This window comes from Pristiophorus japonicus, chromosome 9 (genome assembly GCF_044704955.1).
Source record: "Pristiophorus japonicus isolate sPriJap1 chromosome 9, sPriJap1.hap1, whole genome shotgun sequence".
Classification (NCBI taxonomy): Eukaryota; Metazoa; Chordata; class Chondrichthyes; family Pristiophoridae; genus Pristiophorus; species Pristiophorus japonicus.
The window spans coordinates 93280270-93306214 of NC_091985.1; the positions used below are offsets into that span (position 1 = coordinate 93280270).

At 40.6% G+C, this 25945-nt stretch overlaps 1 protein-coding gene and 1 pseudogene across 4 annotated transcripts in view; both read right to left on the bottom strand.

Moving 5' to 3' along the window:
- The window catches only part of LOC139273139 (serine/threonine-protein phosphatase 4 regulatory subunit 3), a 74395-nt gene that overhangs the window by 43540 nt on the left and 4910 nt on the right, over window positions 1-25945 (bottom strand). For 2 of the 4 annotated variants that reach the window (XM_070889597.1, XM_070889599.1), the window contains exon 4: window positions 11356-11979. The exons of 1 other annotated variant lie outside the window; for it this stretch is intronic. In XM_070889597.1, the coding sequence (XP_070745698.1) occupies window positions 11356-11979 (624 nt within the window). Of the gene's footprint in view, window positions 1-11355; window positions 11980-21980; window positions 22071-25945 lie in introns of those variants that run through there. One more of the 4 variants, XM_070889598.1, reaches the window with a different exon arrangement.
- LOC139274408 (U4 spliceosomal RNA) lies at window positions 17237-17390 on the bottom strand (annotated as a pseudogene).

Sequence of the window (25945 nt, forward strand, 5' to 3'; positions counted from 1 at the left end):
AGTTTCCCTCATCAATAAAGTCTCATTTTTTTCATGAATTCAACTGAATGTCAAACACAACTTGCCTTTTACAAATCCGTGCTGTCAGTCCTTATTCACCAGTAATTTTATCCTGCACTGTGGCCGCTAGCTTACCCAACACTGTTAGTCAGACAACAGCAACCCTGCAATCTTCTGGTAAAACTTCCATATCCAAGGAGATTGGAAAGATTATGGTCAGAGCCTCTGCTATTTGATCTCTGGCTTCTGCCAGCATTTAAGGATGCATGCCATGAAGGCATGGTGGCTTTTCCCAAGGGGTAATGTTCCCTCTAAACTGCGCAGCAAAGGGAAAGATCCCATGCAGGCCGCTCACTGGCTTCAACATTCTAAATATGTGGAAATTTTAAAGGGACCGCACACTAAAAGAAACAGGCCGTGCAGAATAAAGCACAGTTTACAGGGAACATTGCCAAGGAGTTACATTAATTTTTCAGTACTACTTCCATATCCAGTTATCAAATTGCCCACCTCCTCCTTTTATACCTTTCATTTATACACACGGAAAACTGCGGCTATGTGCTTATTTCACATCACCACCATTCCTTCACCCTCCATGATTTATTTATCATTTCTAAATGGCCCTATCCTCATTTTACTTTTAGATGATTACAAAATCAGTTACTATTTATTTTGCATTATTAGCCCTAGGTCTCTCAAATGCCTCGCAGTCAAATCTGTATCCTAATCATCTCCTGTTGGCATGATTCATTAGCCAATTTTTCTGGGCTACTCCCCTTATCTTGTTGAAATTGGCTTTTTTCCTAGTCCAGTAGTTATCTTAAACTGTACCTTCTTTTTAATTTTTATATCAGACATAATTATGTTGTGGTCATTCCCCAGATGTTCCAGTTACATTATTTACTTGCCCCACTTAAATGATCTAGAACTAGATTCGGCACTGCTTCTTTCCTTATTGGACTAAAGACAACTACTACAAATACATAGAAAAACACTTCAAAAGATGTGAGGAAAATAGACAGAGCCACAAGAGATTAGGGGTTCACCAAAAGATTGATAAGAAATAAGTTTAAAGGAGTCTTAAAGGAGAAGTGTGGTGGAAGAATTTAGGGAAGGAATTCCAGGAGTGTGACCTAGGCAGCTGAAGCAAGGGGGTAATGCACAAGAGGTGAGTGGAAAAACTGAGGGGTCAGAAAATTGGGATGATTTAGAGCTGGAAAAGGTTACAAAGATAGGGTGGGGCAAGGCCATGGCCGGATTGAAAAACAAGGACAATAATTAAATTTACAGCATTGGGGGACCAGGAGCAGATGTCGGCCAACAAGGATGGTGGTGGGGCGGGTGGCACCCAGTGAATACAGGCCCAGTCGATCCAGTCTCTCCTCATAGGTCAGCCCTGCCATCCCGGGAATCAGTCTGGTGAACCTTCGCTGCACTCCCTCAATAGCAAGAACGTCCTTTCTCAGATTAGGAGACCAAAACGGAACAAAATATTCCAGGTGAGGCCTCACCAAGGCCCTGTACAGCTGCAGCAAGACCTCCCTGCTCCTATACTCAAATCCCCTAGCTATGAGGGCCAACATGCTATTTGCCACCTTCACTGCCTGCTGCACCTGCATGCCAACCTTCAATGACTGATGTATCATGACAGCCAGGTCTCGTTGCACCTCCCCTTTTCCTAATCTGCTGCCATTCAGATAATATTCTGCCTTCGTGTTTTTGCCACCAAAATGGATAACCTCACATTTATCCACATTATTACTGCATCTGCCATGCATTTGCCCACTCACCCAACCTGTACAAGTCACCTTGCAGCCTCTTAGCATCCTCCTCACAGCTCACGCCGCCACCCAGCTTAGTGCCATCTGCAAACTTGGAGCTATTACTCTCAATTCCTTCATCTAAATCATTGATATATATTGTAAATAGCGGTGGTCCCAGCACCGAGCCCTGCAGCGCCCCAGTAGTCACTGCCTGCCATTCTGAAAAGGACCAGTTTATCCCGACTCTCTGCTTCCTGTCTGCCAACCAGTTCTCTATCCAAGTCAACAACATTACCCCCAATACCATGTGCTTTAATTTTGCACACCAATCTCGTGTGGGACCTTGTCAAAAGCCTTTTGAAAGTCCAAATACACCACATCCACTGGTTCTCCCTTGTCCACTCTACTAGTTACATCCTCAAAAAATTCTGAGAGATTTGTTAAGCATGATTTCCCTTTCATAAATCCATGCTGACTTGGACCAATCCTGTCACTGTTTTCCAAATGCGCTGCTATTTCATCTTTAATAATTGATTCCAACATTTTCCCCACTACTGATGTCAGGCTAACCGGTCTATAATTCCGTTTTCTCTCCCTCCTTTTTTAAAAAGTGGTGTTACATTAGCTACCCTCCAGTCCATAAGAACTGATCCAGAGTCGATAGACTGTTGGAAAATGATCACCAATGTATCCACTATTTCTAGGGCCACTTCCTTAAGTACTCTGGGATGCAGACTGTCAGGCCCCGGGGATTTATCGGCCTACAGTCCCATCAATTTCCCTCACACAATTTCCCGCTTTATAAAGATATCCTTCAGTTCCTCCTTCTCACTAGACCCTCGGTCCCCTAGTATTTCCGGAAAGTTATTTGTGTCTTCCTTTGTGAAGACAGAACCAAAGTATTTGTTCAATTGGTCTACCATTTCTTTGTTCCCAATTATAAATTCACCTGATTCTGACTGCAAGGGACCTACGTTTGTCTTCACGAATCTTTTTCTATTCACATATCTATAGAAGCTTTTGCAGTCAGTTTTTATGTTCCTAGCAAGCTTCCTCTCATACTCTTATTTTTCCCCTCCTAATTAATCCCTTTGTCCTCCTCTGCAGAATTCTAAATTTCTCCCAGTCCTCAGGTTTGCTGCTTTTTCTGGCAAATTTATATGCCTCTTCCTCGGATTTAACACTATCCCTAATTTCCCTTGTTAACCCACGGTTGAGCCACCTTCCCCATTTTATTTTTATTCTAAACAGGGATGGTACAATTGTTGAAGTTCAACCATGTGATATTTAAATGTTTGCCATTGCGCATCCACCGTCAACCCTTTAAGTATCATTTGCCAGTCTATTTTAGCCAATTCACGTCTCATACCATCAAAGTTAACTTTCCTTACGTTCAGGACCCTAGTCTCTGAATTAACTGTTTCACTCTCCATCTTAATAAAGAATTCTACCATATTATGGTCATTCTTCCCCAAGGGGCTCCGCACAAGATTGCTAATTAGTCCTTTCTCGTTACACATCACCCAGTCTAGGATGGCTAGCCCTCTAGTTGGTTCCTCAACATATTGGTTTAGAAAACCATCTCTAATACACTCCAGGAAATCCTCCTCCACTGTACTGCTACCAGTTTGGTTAGTCCAATCTATATGTAGATTATAGTCACCCACGATAACTGATGTACCTTTATTGCATGCATCTCTAATTTCTTGTTTGATGCTGTCCCCAACCTCACTACTACAGTTTGGTGGTCCGTACACAACTCCCACTAGTGTTTTCTGCCCTTTGGTATTCCGCAGCTCTACCCATAGATTCCACATCATCCAAGCTAATGGTCCTTCCTTATTATTGTGTTAATTTCTTCTCTAACCAGCAGTGCTATCCCACCTCCTTTTCCTTTCTGTCTATCCTTCCTGAATGTTGAGTTCCCAGCCTTGGTCACCCTGGAGCCATGTCTCCATAATCCCAATTATATCATATTCGTCCACCTTATTACGAATACTCCTCACATTGAGGCACAGAGCCTTCATGCTTGTCATTTTAAACACATTTTGTCCCTTTACACTTTTGCTGTAATGTGGCCCTTTTTGATTTTTGCCTTGGGTTTCTCTGCCCTCCACTTTTACTTTTCTTCTTTCTATCTTTTGCTTCTGCCCCCATTTTACTTCCCTCTGTCTCCCTGCATAGGTTCCCATCCCCCTGTCATATTAGTTCAACCCCTCCCCAACAGCACTAGCAAAAACTCCCCCTTGGAGGTGGTGCCCAAGGTATTCAGCAGTGTTGGGGCAGAGACGAGTAGTGTTAGAAGTGGAATTAGCTGGTTACTGTGATGGAGGATGAGGTGAGAAACTCAGCTCGGAAGCTGAACACGATACTGAGGTTGTGAATAGTTTGGTGCAATCCAATACAGTGGCGACAGAACAGCGTTTGTGGCAAAGACTTTGCCTTCGGGTATTCATAATTCTTTGAGGGGTACGCAAGGCTTACCCAAAACTAGATGTCAAACAAGCAGTCTGACAGCACAGAGGCAGTGGACAGGGTTGAGAGGGGTGGCGGAGAAGTGCAGCTGGGTGTGATTTGCATACACATTGAAGCCGACACCATTTCTGTAGATAAAAACAGAAAATGCTGGAAATACTCAGCAGGTTAAACAGCATCTGTAGCGAGGAACAGATTTTACGTTTCAGATCGATAGCCTTCCGTCAGATCTGACAAAAGGTCATCGACCTGAAACGTTAAATCTGCTCTCTCCACAGATGCTGTCTGACCTGAGTATTTTCAGCATTTTGTTTTTATTTCAGATTTCCAGTATCTACAGTATTTTGCTTTTGGGTCCATGTCTGTAGACGACGTCACTAAAGGGCAGCATGTAGATGAGGAAGACAAGTGAGACAAGGCTCAAACTTGGCAGACTAAAGACAACTGTGTGGAGGTAGGAAGAGACACAACTGTTAGAGATACTTTTTCTATGATTGGATGGTTAAGCAGCATACAAGGGTAATTCCATAGAACTGGACAGCGGAGAAGCTGTACAATACACTATGGTCACGGTCAGAATTACCAACTGGACAGGATATATTACGACAAGTATTATATATTTCCAGAAGTACAAATTGCTACCCCATATATATGTACAGCTATTAAATCTACTAGATAGGTGATAGGGCTGTTAAATAATTTACAAAAGTAAATTATTGCCTACTTTTACTTCTAAAGAAAAATGTAAATTTAATGGACTTTATAATTGATAATACTCCATAGAAGAACAAATTCTTGCACTTGAAGAAAACAAGATTTGAGGTTAATGGGAGCATGATTGATTCAACTCAACTTGAATATATTCTGTACTGTTTTTTTTTAAATTTAGAAGGATGAATGCAACAGGCACACTGATGTATGGAGGCACAATGTCCACCTTGCTTTATAGTGTCTGCTCTACTTCATTGTGAAAGGAACCAGCAGTCTGATAGCAAAACTAGACTATTTAACTCATTGAGGTGACAGGTTAGTATTCAAGCACTGTATGTTTAAATATGCACAGTGAATGTACTAATTGAGGATATCTAACATACTATTAAATGTATTATTTAATGCAACGAGTTAGGATCTAAAATGCACGTTAGATCAATAGTAACTTTCAAAAAGAGAAACATTTGTAGGGCTACGGGGAAACAGGAGAGTGGGACTAATTGGATGGCTCTTTCAAAGACCCGCCAGACGAGATGGGCCAAATGGACCCCTTTTGTGTTGTATGGTTCTAGGATTTGTGGTTCTTTGAATGATGTGGATGCGTTGGTTGTAATCTACCAAAATTCCCTGAATTGTGGAGAGGTTCCAGCGGACTGGAAACCGCATATGTAACGCCTCTATTTAAGAAATGAGGGAGACAGAACGCAGGAAACTATAGACTAGTTAGCCTGACATCTGTCGTTGGGAAAATGCTGGAGTCCATCATTAAGGAAATAATAACAGAACATTTAGAGTATCATCATGCAGTCAAGCATGGTTTCATGAAAGGGAAATTATGTTTGACAAATCTGCTGGAGTTTTAAGGACATAATGAGCAGGGTAGATAAAGGAGAACCAGTGGGTGTGGTATATTTTGATTTCCAGAAAGCATTCGATAAAGTGCCACACAAAAGGTTACTGTATGATAAGAGTTCACGGGGTTGGGGGTAATATATTAGCGCATAGAGGATTGGCTAACTAACAGAGTCAGGATAAATGAGTCATTTTCAAGTTGGCAAACTGTAAGTAGTGGGGTGCCACAAGGATCAGTGCTGGGGCCTCAACTATTTACAATTTATATTAAATGGCTTGGGTGAAGAGACCGAGTGCAACGTAACCAAATTTGATGATACAAAGATAAGTGGGAAAGCAAGTTGTGAGAATGACGCAAATAATCTACAAAGGGATATAGATAGGCTCAATGAGTAGGCAAAAAAATTGGCAGATGGACTATAATGCAGGAAAATGTGAGATTATCCACTTTGGTAGGAAAAAGCAAATATGGCGAGTGATTACAAAATACTATAGTGCAGAGGGTTGTTGTGCATGAAATGCAAAAAGTTAGTATGGAGGTATAGCAAGTAATCAGGAAGGCAAATGGAATGTTGGCCTTTATTGCAAAGGGGAGAGAGTATAAAAGTATGGCAAGTCCTGCTCCAACTGTACAGGGCATTGGTAAGATCACACCTGGAGTACAGTGTACAGTTTTGGTCTCCTTATTTAAGGAAGGATATACGCATTGGAGGCAGTTCAGAGAAGGTTCATGAGGTTGATTCCTGAGATGAAGGGGTCGTCATATGAAGAAAGGTTGAGCAGGTTGGACCTATACTCATTGGAGTTTAGAAGAATGAGAGGTGATCTTATTGAAACATATAAGATTCTGAGGGGGCTTGACAGGATAGATGCAGAGAGGATGTTTCCCCTCATGGGGGAATCTAGAACTAGGAGGCATAGTTTCAGAATAAGAGGTCGCCCATTTAAAACAGAAATGAGAAGGAATTTCTTCTGAGGGTCATGAATCTTTGGAATTCTCTACCCGAGAGAGCTGTGGAGGCTGGGTCTTTGAATATATTGAAGGTGGAGAGAGACAGATTTTTGAATAAGGGAGTCAAGGGTTATGGGAAACTGGCAGGGAAGTGGAGTTGAGGCCAGGATCAGATCAACCATGATCTTATTGAATGATGGAGCAGGTTCGAGGGGCCAAATGTCCTACTCCTGCTCCTATTTCATGTCAATCTTAAGACCGTTGCAATTAAACCCTTCACCCAAGGCTATTTCTTCTATCAAATGACAAGTTTTTCCAAAATTGCTCATATGGTGTGTCTTCCCTTGAAAATATCTCTCTAGGATTGGAATGTCACATACACTCTGACCGCAGTCAAAAGGTGGTAGGTTAAAGTGCCACGCCATGATTTCAACACAAAATTTAGGTTGTTCAGGTAGGCATAAAAGATCCTATGATAAGGAGTTCCCTGCTATCCCGACCAAGATTCATCTCTTAACCAATTGCGCAAAACAAACTAACTGGCCATTCATCTCACAGTTTATGGAACCTTGCTGTACAAAAACTGGCAAAAGCAGTGGCTAAACTTAATACTTCCAAAAAATTTAATTAATTGGCTGTGGAGCACTTTGGGACATCCAGAGAATGTGAAAGCTATTATAAATGCATGTCTTTCTTTCATCCTCAGGATAAAGCAAATAAATGTGTCATCACTAGGCTTATTTGCTAATTCGCAATAGCAAAACTTGCATTTAAGCCAATATGCTTCAATGCTGTGCAAATATACTTCTGCTATGCTCTTAAGCTCATCATTTCAAATTGCTCCCATCTCTACCTCACGAGTGACCAATCCAATTAGAAGTAATCCATAAGCAAGTAGTGTTTTAAGAGCTTCTCCCTATTTACCTCCATGAATTTTTGTAAGAAATTCAATGCCCTGGAAGACTCTGATTTGGGTGCACTTGTACCACTAAAAATGGAGCAGCGGGCTTCATAAATTCAGGATGGCATTGGAATAGGATTTCCAAGATGCAACACTGGGCAAGGAAAGATGTTCCATTGTCTACTTCCAAGTTGCCTTCACCAGCAATTTACAAGCATTAAAAATAACAGTTAACTCTAGTCAATTTTCATTGTGTTTCATTTAAGTATACCAAAAAACAGTTATACCACAGCCATGTGTAAGCAACACAAGTAAAATACTTAAAAAAAAAAAAAAAAATCCAATCTAAGATATGTACCTTCAGCCACACAAGGACTTTATCAGGAGGAGAAAAAATATAATTCAAGACAACTATTCATAATTGCAGATTGCAAATTTCAAAGCTAAAACCATGTACACAATTAGGCAAATAAAGTTATTATATACTGGCTGAAGAGATAAACAATGGAAGATGGCAAACTAGTCATTTTCACTGATCTACAGCCTCTAAGGAAGCTTCTAAAGAATGGCCATTGCGAATTAACTCTTAAAATGATTCATTTTATGCTATTTATCTATCAATTTCGCTTTCATGCTTATTTAAATATGGAGTGCTAATGACACAAGGATGGGAGAAACCAGGTTGCATACTAAGTTGGACTGAGGCATTGAAAAAATATAGCTCGAGCCCAAAAGAACAAGGAGCTGAACGAATAGCTAAGTGAAATATCCTTGGTTAATGTCTTTGTCTTGACTGATAATTCAGCTCAACAACTCTTCCAATCAGGTTCTTCAATGTGGTTATCTTTCACTAATGTATAAAAACAGAAATAATGCAGATGTTGCGATGGATCATGAAGGATAATTTTAAGTACTGTTTTAAGGGGGTGATCTAAAACAGAATGCCACGCACTAAATATTGCCAAACACAAAATGTTAACTTTTAATGGCAATATTATACAATCTAAGTAATTAATAATATGCACAGCTTCTCTACATACAGGTTGTATAATCTAAAAGTTAGAGGGTTTACTTTGAGGCCAATTATTGTAATTTTTCTTCCAAACTAATCCATTTTACGATTCAAAAACACAGACATGTATGTAGCTTTAATCCTAAAAAGTTTCTTCCAGGAAATAAAACCGTCTTTACTCAAGGTATTCTGTCCCATTTGTAATTGTACATTGTAACTTCAGAATGCTAGAACAGCAACTGTACAAACATTAATACCTCAAAAATATGGCAGCCCACAGCACAAGAGACAGACTATGGAAGTTAACCAACAGTTCTCTAATGATTTATAGGTTACAAGGAAAATCCATTTTAAAACCGAGTTAAGAACAGAGAAGGAATAAAGGAGACTTAAAAACAAGCGTTCCTCTAGACGGACACGGCAAGATGCATTTCCAAGAATTACAGTATTGATATTCCACAACAATGTTTGAAAACCACATTACTGTTAAATCACAATCTAATACCAAAAATAGTTACCATTTTATTTAAATCTATAATTCAATAATAGCTAACAAAAAAAAATGTTTGAACTAATTTGCTTTCCTTACTTTAACAGTGATTTAGTCAATTCTCAGTTGTTGGTGAATGTTCCTTATAGTGATGTCAACAGGTTTAGTAATGGTGTGGGGAGTGGGTGGGGAAAGAAGCAAATCATCACACTCAAGTACCATTTAAAATGCGTAATTTGGTTCTTGTCGGATACTCATTAATCACTTCAAACTGTTAACCACCACCACTTCTTCAACCTTCAAAGAACAGTGAATATTGCTATCATGGAAACTAAAATAGGCTCTCCCTGTACATCCAAAGCAGCTCCACTGCGAGCCGCAAGGTTGTGACTTCTGACTGGCCTTACGGCTGCTCCAGAACTGGTCCTAGGAAATTAATAAAGGTTGGAAAGGTTTACATTCCCAGCTGACAACATAATTTCCCAGGTTCAAGTGGTCCCTGCAGTCCTTGAACCAGTGTAGATCAGCGAGGAGGATACAAGCAACCACATTTTGGACAAGTTGCAGTTTGTGCAGAATGGGAAGGCATTGATTTAAGAGTCTAGAAGTGACAAATATATGAATAAGGGTTTCAGTGGCAATGGGGATGAGGTAGAGGTGGAGGCAGGCAATGGTGTGCAGGTTGGCAACGATGGTCTCTGATGAGTAGGAAGTGAGGTTTGACATTAAACTATGGATTGAACAGGACACCAAGGTTTCACATGGTCTGCTTCAGCCGGTTTACAGTGGAATGGATCTACAATACTCCATATACACAAACCAACACCTCAAATGTATCTCTCCATCACCTCGATCCTGCTACAATCTATCACCAGGCAATCTATCTGTCTGACATCAAGTCATAAATAGGTCACAATTCTCTCCAACCAATCAGGAAAAACAAAGCCATTGTTTAAGCCCCCAACATAGACTCTGCTCTCTTGCCATTGATTCTACTCTACTCCATGGTCATGCGCTCAAGCTGAAACATAGTTTCATGGGTGGAGGCAGACAGTTAGTTATGTTCATCGTAGACTCAATTATTCCACTGCCCTTCTTGCTGTCCTCGCATCCTCGGTCAACTGCAACTTGTCCAAAATGTAGCTCCCTATATCCAGTCTGCACTAAGTTCTGCTTGCTCATCCTCATTAAGCTACACTGGTGGTTTTCTGCTTTGCACCAACACAAAGTACAGAATCAGGGCCCCAAACAGTATCAGCACCAAAATGGAGCAAGACGCCCTAGGAAGAGGGAATGTCACCACTTCCATTTGACACTACACCGAGTGTAAATCCAATCAAGCTGGGTTTAAAAGTGGTTGGAGGTTCCTTGGACCATCTGGACACTTTTAAACCTACCTGCAGTCAACTGAAAAGTTTAGATAGGCCAGACACTGGCATGAGCATTAAACAAGCACTTAAATTTTAATTGTAGGGAGGTTTGTAATTGCGGATACAAGTAAATTTGCTCCTGGGAAGGAAAATTCAAGTTTCATCCAGGCAATGTCAATAACGTAAAATAAAAAAGGAAAAACAGCAAATGTTGAAAATCTGAAATAAAAACAAAAAAAATGCAGAAAATTCACACATCAGTCAGCATCTGTAAAGAGAAAGGAAAGTTTTAACGTTTCAGTTATGTACCCTTCATCAGTGTAAACAGCCTGCCTGAAATCCAAACTGCAGCTACTGGTCTCACCCCAGCAGGGTGCAATGTGAAATGCACCTTAAGTTGGACCGCTGGTACAAAAGTCTCCATTCTCTGAAGACAGTAAAGGTTTTACATTTGGACAGAATCAATTCTCCATATGTAGGTGCGCAGCGCAAAAAAAAAAACAAATTTAACAGAACACTAGCAACCAGCAATGTTGCTCAGAAAAGGCTATGATCAGAGTTGGTAGAGGAAACTGTTGCAAGCTGATTTCAGCTGGAGTTAAGGCATTAGTCAATGAGCATAAAAATACCAAAAGTATAAAACAAAAAACACTTCCTATTATACTGTATGGTAATTTATTACTTTCACAGTGTCGATTTTTCTTTATACAAGAGGGAACCCAAGATTCTCAGACCGAATGAGAGAGCAAGGTCCAATCCTTCTGTAAGGTTTTCCACAACTAAATCTGCAAATCAAATTAATGTTAATAGTCTTTGAAAAATAACTCACCTGCAACATACTAACAATCTCCACTTTGTTGAAGAATATAAATGATGTTAGCGTGGATAGAAAGTTCTCTTCAAATACAGATGGAGTGGGCAAAATGATATCCTGGATGTATTGCACCCGGTACGTTTGGTGAATTTTTTGCTTCAGTTCGGTGTCTGTGATAGGTATAACCTCTTTAAATTTGGCTGTTTTGGTCAAAAATTCTCTGTGCTTTCTAGGATGAGGTAGGGAAGGATCATACTCCAAACACCCCACCACGTCCATAATGCACTCATCGGAAAACATCACCTCAAACAGTGCAGCTTTATTGAGGAACAAAATGCCTCTGATAATTTCATACAAATGATGTAGACCTTCTGTGTTCTCAAGCTCTTCACAAACTTGGAATAGCTGCAACAGTTTTTTAATGTAGCCCTCATTTTCCAATGCCAGTGCTAACTTCTCTCTGCGGATAGGAGAGGAGAGAACTGAGGTTACCAAGTCGGCAATCTCTTCCAGTTTGTTTAGTTCACATGGTGGAAGATCAACTGTATGAGTTGTTTCAGGCATTTCTTCAAATCGCTCCTCTTCAGACTCATCAATGATGTCCTGAGTGATATCTAGTGACGGGTCTCGTCCCTGCACCTGCAAATGCCAATAAAGGGTTCATTTGAAACTTATTCTGCTACCGCAACCTGTAAATTAAATACATTTAATATATATCTACTGTTCATTGCAAACCTGCTGGAAAGAATGCTTAGAAACAATTAGTCTCATTTGTAGATTGATTATATAATTATATGTTTAGCATTTAGTTAAAAAAAAAATATGCGAAGCATTTTCTCGAAATGCAAATACAGCAACAGGATATAGCACTATCAATCTGAACTATACATATACATTTCAGATTCTTTATATTAATCAGATGACAATAGCTAGTTATCCTATGCAGTCATTTTTTTTTTAAAACTAGAAAATTGCCCGTGGTGTTGTCCATGGTCAGTTAACAAATGTAAGTTTGGCAACAGAATTGGGAGACACGTCAGAAATTTGTTCCTCAATGCCGACTGGCCAGGGCGTGTAACTACATCATGGCAGTTGACATAGCAGTTTACAATAGAAAATACGGATAGAAAAATGTGACCAAACATCTTGACAACAGAAAGTAAGGTTTTAAGTACAGGAAATGAACACTACACAAGATTTTTAATATATAGACTTATTCCCCCCACCCCAACGTTGCATGGAGTCGTATCTCTACTGCTAAGAAGTGGCCATCTCCAAGGCCTTCTGCAATGTCCCTTTCAGCCAACAGCTAAGAAACGCAGGTAACTGTTACCCAATGTTTACATTAACCCTCCATGAGCTTCAAGACCGGTCTGGTACTGTTGAGACCAGAAGCCAAGCAGAATGGAGAGTAATGGATCCTATATCCTCCTATTCCACCGCACTACTCATTACTGCTCCAATGCTCAGCATCAACACTACCTCATACATTTCTAAATAATGACCTCAATTGAACAGGCGAACTTTGAACTAATTAAGCCGTTCCCATCAAAAGCCAGTTTCTTGATGAGCACAGTATAATTATATCTATATTAAGCTATAAAAACAGATAGCAAGAGCTTCTACAGGTATATAAAAAAGGAAGAGGGTAGCTAAAGTAAAAGTTGGTCCATTAGAGGATGAGACTGGAAAATGGCAAGAGACTTTGAACAAATATTTTGTATCGGTCTTCATGGTAGTAGACACTAAAAACGTCCCAATAATAAATCAAGTGGCTATAAGGAGGGAGGAACTTAAAACAATCACTAAAGAAAAAGTACTCAGTAAAATAATGGTAGACAAGTCCCCTGGACCAGCAGATTAGAAAACTGCAAATGTAACACTATTTAAAAAAAGAGAGACAGAAAGCAGGAAACTATAGACCAGTTAGCCCAACATCTGTTGTTGGGAAAATGCTGGAGTCCATTATTAAGGAAGCAGTAGCAGGACATTTGGAAAATCATAATACAGTCAAGCAGAGTCAGCATGGTTTAATGAAGGGGAAATCATGTTTGACAAATTTGCTCAAGTTCTTTGAGGATGTAACGAGCAGGGTGGATAAGGGGGAACTAGTAGATGTGGTGTATTTGGATTTCTAGAAGGCATTTGATAAGGTGCTACAAAAAAGATTACTGCACAAGATAAGAGTTCACGGGGTTGGGGGTAATATATTAGCATGGATAGAGGATTGGCTAACTAACAGAAAACAGAGAGTTAGGATAAATGGGTCATTCTCCCGGTAACTAGTGCAGTGCCACAGGGATCGGTGTTGGGGCCTCAACTATTTACAATCTATATTAATGACTTGGATGAAGGGACTGATTGTAATGTAGCCAAGTTTGTAATGATACAAAGATGGGTGGGAAAGCAAGTTGTGAGGACAAAGAATCTGCAAAGGGATATAGACAGGCTAAGTGAGTGGGCAAACATTTGGCAGATGGAGTATAATGTGGGAAAATGTGAGGTTATCTACTTTGGCAGGAAAAATAAAAAAGCAAATTATTTAAATGGCGAGAGATTACAAAATACTGTAGTAGAGAGGGATCTGGGGGTCCTTGTGCATGAAACACAGTTAGTATGCATGTACAGCAAGTATTCAGGAAGGCAAATGGGATTTTGGCCTTTATTGCAAAGGGGATGGAGTATAAAAGCAGGGAAGTCCTGCGACAATCATACAGGGTATTTGTTAGACCACACCTGGAGTACTGCGTACAGTTTTGGTCTCTTTATTTGAGGGATATACTTGCATTGGAGGCAGTTCAGAGAAAGTTCACGAGGTTGATTCCTGAGATGAAGGGCTTGACTTAGGAAGAAGGGTTGAGCAGGTTGGGCCTATACTTATTGGAGTTTAGAAGAATGAGAGGTGATCTTATTGAAACATAAGATCCTGAGTGGGCTCGACAAGATAGATGCAAAGAGAATGCTTCCACTCATGGGGAATCTAGAACGAGGGGGCATAGTTTAAGAATAAGAGATCGCCTATTTAGAACTGAGATGAGGAGGAATATCTTCTCTCAGAGGGTCGTAAATCTGTGAAATTCTCTGACCCAGAGAGCTGTGGAGGCTGGGTCAGTGAATATATTTAAGGTGGAGATACAGATTTTTGAACGATAAGGGAAAAAAGGGTTATGGGGAGCAGGCAGGGAAGTGGAACTGAGCGCAAGATCAGATCAGCTATGATCTTATTAAATGGCAGAGCAGATTCGAGGGGCCAAATAACCTACTCCTGCCCCTATTTCTTATGTAAGCTTTAAATCCTCAAGTAATTGCTTGGGGTGGGGGAAAAGAGAACTGGCAGAAAAAAAGAGATGCAGTGCACTGGAGCACGAACATGCAGCCTAACACAACCATAATATGACCACACCCATAATCTTCCACACCACTAAAATGCCAAACTCAAATCAGGTTTAATATCTGGGAAAGAACAGCAGCATTAACTTTAAGAACACACTGGCTTTGGAGGGGGTACAGAGATGATTCACTAGGCTGATTCCGGAGATGAGGGGGTTACCTTATGATGATAGATTGAGTAGACTGGGTCTTCACTCGTTGGAGTTCAGAAGGATGAGGGGTGATCTTATAGAAACATTTAAAATAATGAAAGGGATAGACAAGATAGAGGCGGAGAGGTTGTTTCCACTGGTCGGGGAGACTAGAACTAGGGGTCACAGCCTCAAAATACGGGGGAGCCAATTTAAAACAGAGGTGAGAAGGAATTTCTTCTCCCAGAGGGTTGTGAATCTGTGGAATTCTCTGCCCAAGGAAGCAGTTGAGGCTAGCTCATTGAATGTAGTGAAGTCACAGATAGATAGATTTTTAACAAATAAGGGAATTAAGGGTTACGGGGAGCGGGCGGGTAAGTGGAGCCGAGTCCACGGCCAGATCAGCCATGATCTTATTGAATGGCGGAGCAGGCTCGAGGGGCTAGATGGCCTACTCCTGTTCCTAATTCTTATGTTATGTTCACACAGATAACCTCCCAGAAGCAAAGATCAGGAGTTGGCAGACCGTTAAACTTATTTTCTCCTCCTGTAACACTGGGGAACTACAAAGGCGGCTTAACAAAAAAGCTTCTACCGTCTAAAGCATCATTATTTCTTCTCCGTGGATACCATCATTTGAAGCCTCCAAATTCACCAGAGCAACTTGACTGTTTTTTGCTCAGCTGCTTGCAAAATTTCTTCACCGCGACTGCAAAGTATACTGGACTGCATTGCTCTCTATAGAGCTGCCTGCTGATGGGTGTCATAACAGGTCACGTGATCATCATCTAGTGGGTCTGGAATTCTCTCTCAAAATGACAGATGGCCAACGTTGTAAAGTGACAATTAACTGTTTCAAGGGAGCCACACGATCGGAAGTCATCAGATCTGTATTCTTCTGTATGTGCTCATTATTGTATACAATAAAAAAAAACCTGTGTGCGATGATGTCCCCATTTTCCTTTGAGTAACAGAGTCGTTAGGAAATTGGGACCAGGGAAGGGGGAGGAAAGAGAGAAAGGTGGGGAGGGGGGAGAAAGAAGCAGGAGTGTGCTATTGTTTGCAAGGGGACCACACAGGCAAGTTTGAAAGGACATATGATAAAACAAGAATTGCATTTATATAGCGCCTATATCTGCAGAAGGACATAGACAGGCTAAGTGAGTGGGCAAAAATTTGGCAGATGGAGTATAATGTTGGAAAGTATGGTGTCATGCACTTTGGCAGAAAAAAAATCAAAGAGCAAGTTATTATTAAAATGGAGAAAGATTGCAAAGTGCTGCAGTACAGCAGGACCTGGGGGTACTTATGCATGAAACACAAAAGGTTAGTATGCAGGTACAGCAAGTGATCAGGGAAGCCAATGGAATCTTGGCCTTTATTACAAAGGGGGTGGAGTATAAAAGTAGGGAAGTCCTGCTACAGTGATACAGGGTATTGGTGAGGCCACAGCTGGAATACTGCATACAGTTTTGGTTTCCATATTTACCAAAGGATATACTTGCTTTGGAGGCAGTTCAGAGAAGGCTCACACTAGGTTGATTCCAGAGATGAGGGGGTTGACTTATGAGGAAAGGTTGAGCCTCTACTCATTGGAGTTCAGAAGAATGAGAGGTGATCTTATCAAAACGTGTAAGATTATGAAGGGGCTTGACAATGTGAATGCAGAGAGGATGTTTCCACTGATTGGGGAGACAAGAACTAGGGGGCATAATCTTAGAATAAGGGGCCACCCATTTAAAACTGAGATGGGGGAAGAATTTCCTCTGAGGGTTGTAAATCTGTGGAATTCGCTGCCTCAGAACGCTGTTGAAGCTGGGTCATTGAATACATTTTTGAGAGAGAGAGAGAGAGAGAGAGAGAGAGAGAGAGTTTCTTAACCGATAAGGGAATAAGGGGTTATGGGGAGCAGGCAGGGAAGTGGACCAGAGCCCATGATCGGATCAGCCTTGATCGTATTAAATGGCGGAGTCGGCTCGAGGAGCCATATGGCCTACTCCTGCTCCTATTGCTTATGTTCACGACCACCGGACGTCTCAAAGCACCTTACAGCCAATGAAATACTTTTGGAATGTAGCCACTGTTGTAATGTGGGAAATGTGGCAGCTAATTTTCACACAAGCAAGCTCCCACAAACAGCAATGTAATAATGACCAGATAATTTGGTTTATGTTATGTTAATTGAGGGATAAATATTGGCCTGGACACTGGGGATAACTCCCCTGCTCGTCTTCGAAATAGTGCCATTGGATCTTTTACGTCCACCTGAGAGCACAGACGGGGCCTCGGTTTAACATCTCATCCGAAAGACAGCACCTCCAACAGTGCAGCGCTCCCTCAGCTAACACTTAACTTTGTTTTGTTTAAAGAAGTAGCCTCTGCAGAGACTATCAAAAATTGCCATTGACGACTATATTTCAAGTCGTCAGGTCATTTCACGTTGGCGGGGTATTGGGAAAAGTTTTCAATAAGCAATAATCGTGCCTCGATTAAACTTCATCGGTTACGATACTGCCACTGCGCAAAGCTTGAAGTATAACTTTTGTTTCAAATTTTAATATAGTTGGAGCAGCCAGTTTGTCAATATTAGCAGTAGCCATTTACTGACACTTGTAGAGCTACCCTTCTCAAATTACAGTCGGTTCCCATGTGCAGAGGACAGAAAGATCAAAAACAATCCAGTTTAGTTCCCTAGCGTGATAAATATGATCAATTACTAAACATGGATTTTCATGTCAAAATAGGGAGCAGACTTGTCTAACTGCTCTATGTGCACCCACAAATACAAAATTTTGCAGAGGAAAGTAACACCCAAAACAAACCATCTTTCGTCCAATGGGCAACTCAACATACTGTTTTCAAACATGTGATTATTCAAGTTCAGTCCACATAATGCCAGACTCTCAGAATTACCCAAAACAATGTAAAGTTGGCATCTGGCAAATATTATTGGAGTATAGCAGTGCATTTGTCACCAAGAAATGCCAATGGCACAGAATCCTATTTGAAAGGACAATGAGAAGTTACCCCCTAAAGCTTCGGCCCCTTCCCTGCCCAAAGTAGTTGCTCATGCTGAAGTACATTTCCATGGGTACAAGCACCAAAAATCAAAAGGGGAGGGGGGGGGGGGGGGGGAAGCCATGTTTAAAATATTTCCCAAAAAGGAAAGTTCTTTCAAATGTTTGTAAACAGAAAAAGTTCTAATTAAATTTAGTTACAAGATTTAAATTGTGATTTTAAAAATGTATTTTTTTAAAAATACAGATTCATAATACAAGCAGGACATTGCAGTGAGCAGTGAAAAGTATGCATAGTGAATTCTCTCTGCAACTTTTGACAACTGTACAAATACAGTTCACAAAATTTGCATGATTACTGGGGGCCGTGCAGTTAGAAAATCATCAGTTAATTGGGAGACATTCTGTGGTAAGATTAAGATGCGTTAAATAAAATGTCCAAAAAAGCAATTATTAGGCACATAGACAATGTATTGTGACAGTCTTAGATCTAATTCTTCAATTCCTAGTTTGTAGGGAGTTCTTGTAGACATCGTGACATGAATGGAGGATGGAGGATTATACGAGCAATATTAAATGCAACGGTCCTGCAAGAACAGGGCAGAAACATAAATGGCAATAAAAATCAAAAAAAAAATCGGTGCTACATGTGGGAGCTAAAAAACACTAGATACAGTTCACAAAATTTGCATGATTACTGGGGGCCGTGCAGTTAGAAAATCATCAGTTAATTGGGAGACATTCTGTGGTAAGATTAAGATGCGTTAAATAAAATGTCCAAAAAAGCAATTATTAGGCACATAGACAATGTATTGTGACAGTCTTAGATCTAATTCTTCAATTCCTAGTTTGTAGGGAGTTCTTGTAGACATCGTGACATGAATGGAGGATGGAGGATTATACGAGCAATATTAAATGCAACGGTCCTGCAAGAACAGGGCAGAAACATAAATGGCAATAAAAATCAAAAAAAAAATCGGTGCTACATGTGGGAGCTAAAAAACACTAGTGCAGATTGATAGTATAAAGGTTGGAACCTAAAATTACTAATTTGGCAAGTAGCTGAAATCAGCTGCATTACTGTTGACAAGTGTGAAGTCAGCAGGAAAATAAATCACTAAGTCAATCTTGTCCATCTCCCATCAGCTATAGATCTACTACACTTACATACCATGTGGCGCGTCATCTGCTTGACCTTCCAGCTGAATTATGGTGCATGAAGAGCTCATTACTGATTCCGGTTAAACGCAAACGGTTTTAAAAAGTAAAAAAGACTTGGATTTATATAGCGCCTTTCACAACCACCGGACGTCTCAAAGCGCTTTACAGCCAATGAAGTACTTTTGAGTGTAGACACTGTTGTAATGTTGGAAACTCGGCAACCAATTTGTGCACAGCAAACTCTCACAAACGGCAATGTGATAATGACCAGATAATCTGATTTTGTTATGTTGATTGAGGGATAAATATTGGCCAGGAGACTGGGGATAACTTCCCTGCTCTTCTTCGAAATAGCGCCATGGGATCTTTCCTTGGGTGGACGAGGCTTCAGTTTAATGTCTCATCCGAAGGACGGCACCTCCGACAGTGCAGCACTCCTTCAGCACTGCACTGGAGTGTCAGCATAGATTTATGTTCAAGTCTCTGGAGTGGGTCTTGAACCCACAACCTTCTGACTCAGATGAGAATGCTACCCAGTGAGCCACAGCTGACACTGTATAATAATTTAACCAGCGATCAATTAAATGAGAGAATTAAGTTTCCTATCAGAACTTTAAAGTTGGTGTCCAAAAGAATGACAATCACAGAAACTAGCTTGAGAATGAAAAGTTGACAATTTTACTCAGCTCCTGATTTATATTAAAAAATGCTTTTCACTTTCAAGCCTCTCCCAAATTATACACTACCAGAGAGGATCTGCTAAGAGTTATGCTTACAGGCCTGAAATCATATGGATCTATAAATATAAAGAACAAACTTGTTTTTATATAATGACTTTCATGATCTCAGTTGGGAAAATGCTGGAGTCAATTATTCAGGAAGCAATAGCAGGACACTTGGAAAATCATAATGCAGTCAGAGTCAGCATAGGCTTATGAAAGGGAAATCATGTTTGACAAATTTGCTGGGAGTTCTTTGAGGATGTAACGAGCAGAGTGGATAAGTATGGAACCAGTGGATGTGGTGTATTTGGATTTCCAGAAGGCATTCGATAAGGTGCCACATAAAAGGTTACTGCACAAGATAAGAGCTCACGGGGTTGGGGGTACTCTATTAGCATGGATAGAAGATTGGCTAACTGACAGAAAGTCGGAATAATGGGCCATTTTCCGGTTGGTAAATGGTAACTAGTGCAGTGCCACAGGAATCGGTGCTGGGACCTCAAATATTTACAATCTATATTAGTGACTTGGAAGAAGGGACTGAGTGTAATGTAGCCACGTTTGCCGATGATACAAAGATGGGTGGGAAAGCAAGTTGTGAGGAGGACACAAAGAATCTGCAAAGGGATATAGACAGGCTGAGTGGAAAAACATTTGGTAGATGTGAGAAAGTGTGAGGTTATCCACTTTGACAGGAAAAAATAAAAATGCTAATTATTATTTAAATGGAGACAGTTTGCAAAATGTTGTACCTGTAGTAGAGGAACCTGGGGCCCTTGTGCATGAAACACAAAAAGTTAGTATGCAGGTACAGCAAGTAATCAGGAAAGCAAATAGAATGTTGGCCTATATTGCAAGAGAGTATAAAAAGCAGAGAAGTCCTGCTACAACTGTACAGAGTATTGGTGAGACCACATCTAGAGCACTGCGTACAGTTTTGGTCTCCTTATTTAAAGGAGGGATATATTTGCATTGGAGGCAGTTCAGAGAAGGTTTACTCGGTTGATTCCTGAGATGAGGAGTTGTCATATGAAGAAAGGTTGAGCAGGTGGGGCCTATACTCATAGTGGAGTTTAGAAGAATGAGAGGTGATCATCTTGAAACATACAAGATACTGAGGGGGCTCGACAAGGTAGATGCAGAGAGGATGTTTCCACTCGTGGGGGAATCTAGAACTAGGGGACATAATTTAAGATAAGGGGTCACCCATTTAGAACGGAGATGAGGAATTTCTTCTGAGGGTCGTAAATCTGTGAAATTTTCTGACCCGGAGATCTGTGGCAGCTGGGTCATTGAATATATTTAAGGTGGAGATAGACAGATTTTTGAACAATAAGGGAGTGAAGAGTTATGGGGAGCGGGCAGGGAAGTGCAGCTGAGCCCAAGATCTTATTGAATGTCGGAGCAGGCTCGAGGGGTCAAATGACCTACTCCTGCTCCTATTTCTTATGTTCTTTTCTAAAGTGCTTCACAGCCAATTAAGTACTTTTGACATGTAGTCACTGTTGCAATGTAGAAAATACATCAGCTAATTTGCACAATGTCCCACAAACAGAAATGAAATAAAATGCGTAAGTTTAAAAAAAAAGGTTGATCACTTCAGCTGTTCACTCAGTGGAGAAACACAGCTTACACACATCTTTCTACAGCAATTTGGAGACTAATACCTTAAGAAAAATTGAATTCCTCGCTTCCAAACAATCTTTGGAAAAAAAAAATTCCGGCTTCTAGATGTCATTTTATATACAATCATGGAAATATTACAACTGTTAACAGAAAAATAGATTTAATGGACCATACCTCGTGTCAGCCAATGACACTGGCAACTTGAGATGAACATGGACCTGCTTTACATTGGTACAAACACTGCCCTAGCTTGGTGATTCACTGTACTTCTAGTAATGTTTGTTATTCTTCACAAGAATGGTTAGGATGAAGGTGGCCTATCAGATTTCATCTTTTCAGAATACCAATTCGACAGTCTTCATGTTACAGCATCTAGTTACTGCATAAATAAATGCAATGTCTTTGCCTCAACCACTTGGCAACATGTTTGAGACATTAATGACCTCACTTAAATATTACACAAGCTGAATATGGATCGAGCAAAATAGGCAATTATATATATTTTTTTTAAAGTACACAAAACCTCAATTTTAATTACATTTTGGGGGACAATTAAGCTCAATCCTTATTTAAACAAGATTTTAGAAACAGACCTGGGGTATATTTGCACAAGATCGTTGAAGGTGGAAGGTTGAGAAAGCGGTTACAAAAGCTTAGGGGATCCTGGGCTTCATAAATAGAAGTACCTGTATAGAATACAAAAGCGTGGAAATGATAAACCTGTATAAAACACTGGTTCGGCCTCAACTGGAGTATTGTGTCCAATTCTGGGCACGCACTTTAGGAAGAATGTGAAGGTCTTAGAGAGAGAGTGCAGAAAGGATTTGAGAATGATTCCAGTTTCGTCGATAGATTGGAAAAGCTGGGGTTGTTCTCCTTAGGGCAGAGAAGATTTGATAGAGGTGTTCAAAATCTTGATGGGTTTGGATAGAGTAGATAGAGAGAAACTGCTCTCATTGGCAGAAGGATCGAGAACCCGAGGACACAGATTTAAAGGTGATTGGCTAGAATTTGGAATGCAATGCCAGAAAGGGCGGTGGAGACAGACTCGATCACTGTTTTCAAAAGGGAGTCGGATAAGCACCTGAAAGAATTTTTTTTGCAGGGCTACAGGGAAAGGGCGAGGGTGTAGGACTAGCCGGCACGGGCTCGACTGGCCGCCTTCTGCGCTGTAACCATTCTAGCTCATGTTAACAAATGAGACTTAACAAATAAAAATAGAATTACTGCAGAATTACTTTGAAAATTATAATAGTGGTATAATTAGAATAAACCATTTCAGGGATTTGATAAATAGCTGTTATTCGTGAAGTAGACCCTAACCAACATGAACATTGGTTGTTTGAAAGTTATTAAAGCAAAATAGATTCTCTGCGCCCGATTTATTTTTACATATAATGCACACAATTGGTAATAAGTATTTCCCACGGCATATTTTGTTAATACCAAGAAATTGCCAGATTATATATTTTGATCTGTATCTTGCATGACTCCCGGTCAAAGAAGGAAATTAGCGATACTTGTACAACTCTTGAAGCTAAGGTACAATCACCATCAAAATGCTGCACCTTCCCTGTGAGGCAAAGGATTTCCTCCATATTTATTCTCTCCATCTCCCTGTACAGGAAGGACGGGTACTCTGGTCCAAGCCATGCATGCCCCAGGTGTACTTGTCTCTTTCCTCTTGACATTACGGTTTGCAAAATTTTCTATGCTCCTTATGTTCCTACAGCCATGGAGTATTTTTGTCGGTTCCAAATAATTATGCCACACCCGCCCAATTAGACTGATCCTACGGATACCTGAAAATCATGTGCATGACTTTTTCTAATGCAAATTCTTGCCACAAGCGGTTGGCTATTGCAGTACTGCCATTCTGCTCTTTCCCTTTGTAACCAGAGTGCATCCCCCCATCCCAGCTATTGTCGTGCAAATCACAAATTTCAAAAAAGATTAAAAAGACTTGGAATTCAAATTTATCTTTGCTGATTGACAATCTGTTTGGAGAAAAAAAATCAAATTCACAAGAGCAATACAACCATCATGTTTTAGTCTTCACTAGGGGGAGATTTATTACTAGTTATGACAATGAACTTGGTAGACAACAAAGAATCATTGAATGTTAGAGCATGTATTAATTAGGTTGAAGTTAGTATACTTGGAAAGCACCACCAGAGCTATCTACTTTAACCCGATTTCTCTCGTTATTCCTAGTACTCTTCAATACATTTATTTTTCAAATATTTATTTCCTACTTAAAATTTGCAATCAACTCCACTTCGACAGCAACTCAGTATTCCATATCCCAATAATTATGGGTAAATAAATTCCTTCTAATTGCCCCTATGCATCAAATACTAAACAAGTTTATGGTCCTTTGTACACTGACAAGTGGAAATATTTTAATATTTACCCTCAAAACCTAGGTGCGTTTTTACAATTTATTTCACATTCCTGATTAGCTGAAGGCATCTACGTTGCACTTGGCTCCAATATTCCTCTCCGATTGTATTTGATGCCCCATGTGTAAACCAGAATACTGTCCATCCTTTATAGCATTTGCAACTGCAATCCTCCTTTTAAAAGATCCAGCTGTTTTGCTTCTTCATTGAGAACGTTATTATACAGAACATATTCCAATTCTGTGTTCGCCCCAATGCACGCGCCCCCCCGCCCCCAATTGTCTTACCTCACATTAAATGCATTTGCCTCCAGCTGTTCTTCTACTCCAAACAACATTTTACTATTCAGAATATATTCCATTCTCTGTTCTCCAGCCGCTCCAAAGTTTATTACCTCACAGCAATCTATATATTGAACTGCATTTGCCACATATAACCTATCAATGTCTTACTGAGGTCAAATTAGAGGTTCACTCAAAGTAAATAACTGGTTTTCTTCCTCTGTTTAAAAGGACTGCGTAAAGCACCAAATATAAACAAAGAGTGTGATGCTCTCAAAACTTTAATATATAACTGCCATGCCCATATTAGTTAACTGCATGAAGGACAACAGGTCCCAACAAAGATCCCCGAGGTACTTCATTGTAGCATTAAGATTATGAACCAAACTTCAGTATTGTTAGTGATGACACAATCTGTACCCCTTTGAGATTGCAATGTTATTGGTTCTGAATTTGCGGGCGGTATGATGGCATGAGTCACCTTTGAAGCCGACTGCAACTTTGGGATTTGGTGCATGTGGAAATCCCGAAGTTGCGGTCGGTCAATGACAGCTCTGAAACTGGTACGGATATGGACTACGACCTCACGCAGCTCACCCACTCCCCAAAGAATGCCTTGCAGCCACTCAGTGACATCCTTGACCTTGGCGACATACCATCCTGGAGTCTGCGGCTGCAGAAACGCCTCCCTGACTATTGAAACCCCTACCACTACTGCTGTTCCACCCTGCTCACCCACCTCACATAGAGCCGGCAATCAGTGAAATCTCATAAATCATTGAAACTGACGAAAACGTCAGCTCTTCCGCAGTAAGTACGCTGTTAAATTCCCCACTAAAAGTTGGACCCAAAGTGATTAGGTGTATCTGGAGTTTTAACAGCATGTTTGATTGCTAAACAAATACTAAGAACCTGGAAAACTCATTTAATTTTGTGCAATGTGAAATTTGTCCATTTTAATAAAAAATTAAATTGAAGACACTTTTCCAAAAGTTTAAAAAAAAATTAAGTTTCTGCATCTTTATTTTAGGTTTGCCTTTTCCTCATGAGCTCCAATCTTTTGCTCTCTATTTTAAAAAGTTAACCCACTTCTTTGTTCACTGTCTGAGAATTCTGTCTTTTGATTGATGTCAACAGGATGTCTAAGCAGCCAAAGCACTGTACACAAGGGGATCCCCATTAAGTTCCATTGAATTGAATTTTCAAGATCGAAAACCCGAAGTTCTCGACACAGGGATTGTGAGATCCCTATACGAAGCGTACTTTGGGGCCAGCAGCAAACACCTTTGCTTCGCTGCTGGATACAAATTCCAGGCCATTGTATTTAGCCTTCAAACTTGCAATACACCATTCAACACCGCCTCCAGTGCGCCAGCGCAGCCTTCAGCCGCCTGAGGAAGTGTGTTTGAAAACCAGGCCCTCAAATCCGCCACCAAGCTCAGGGCTGTAGTAATACCCGTCCTCCTGTATGGCTCAGAAACATGGACTATGTACAGTAGACGCCTCAAGTTGCTGAAGAAATACCAACGATGTCTCCGCAAGATCCCCTGGGAGGACAGACGCACCGTTAGCGTCTTCAACCAGGCCAACATCCCCAGCATTGAAGCACTGACCACACTTGATCAGCTCCGCTGGGCAGGCCACATCATTCGCATGCCAGACACGAGGTTCCCAAAGCAAGCGCTCTACTCGGAACTCCTTCATGGCAAACGAGCCAAAGGTGAGCAGAGGAAACGTTACAAGGACACCCTCAAAGCCTCCCTGATAAAGTGCAACATCTCCACTAACACCTGGGAGTTCCTGGCCAAAGATCACCCGAAGTGGAGGAAGTGCATCCGGGAGGGAGCTGAGCACCTACAGTCTCATCGCCGAGAG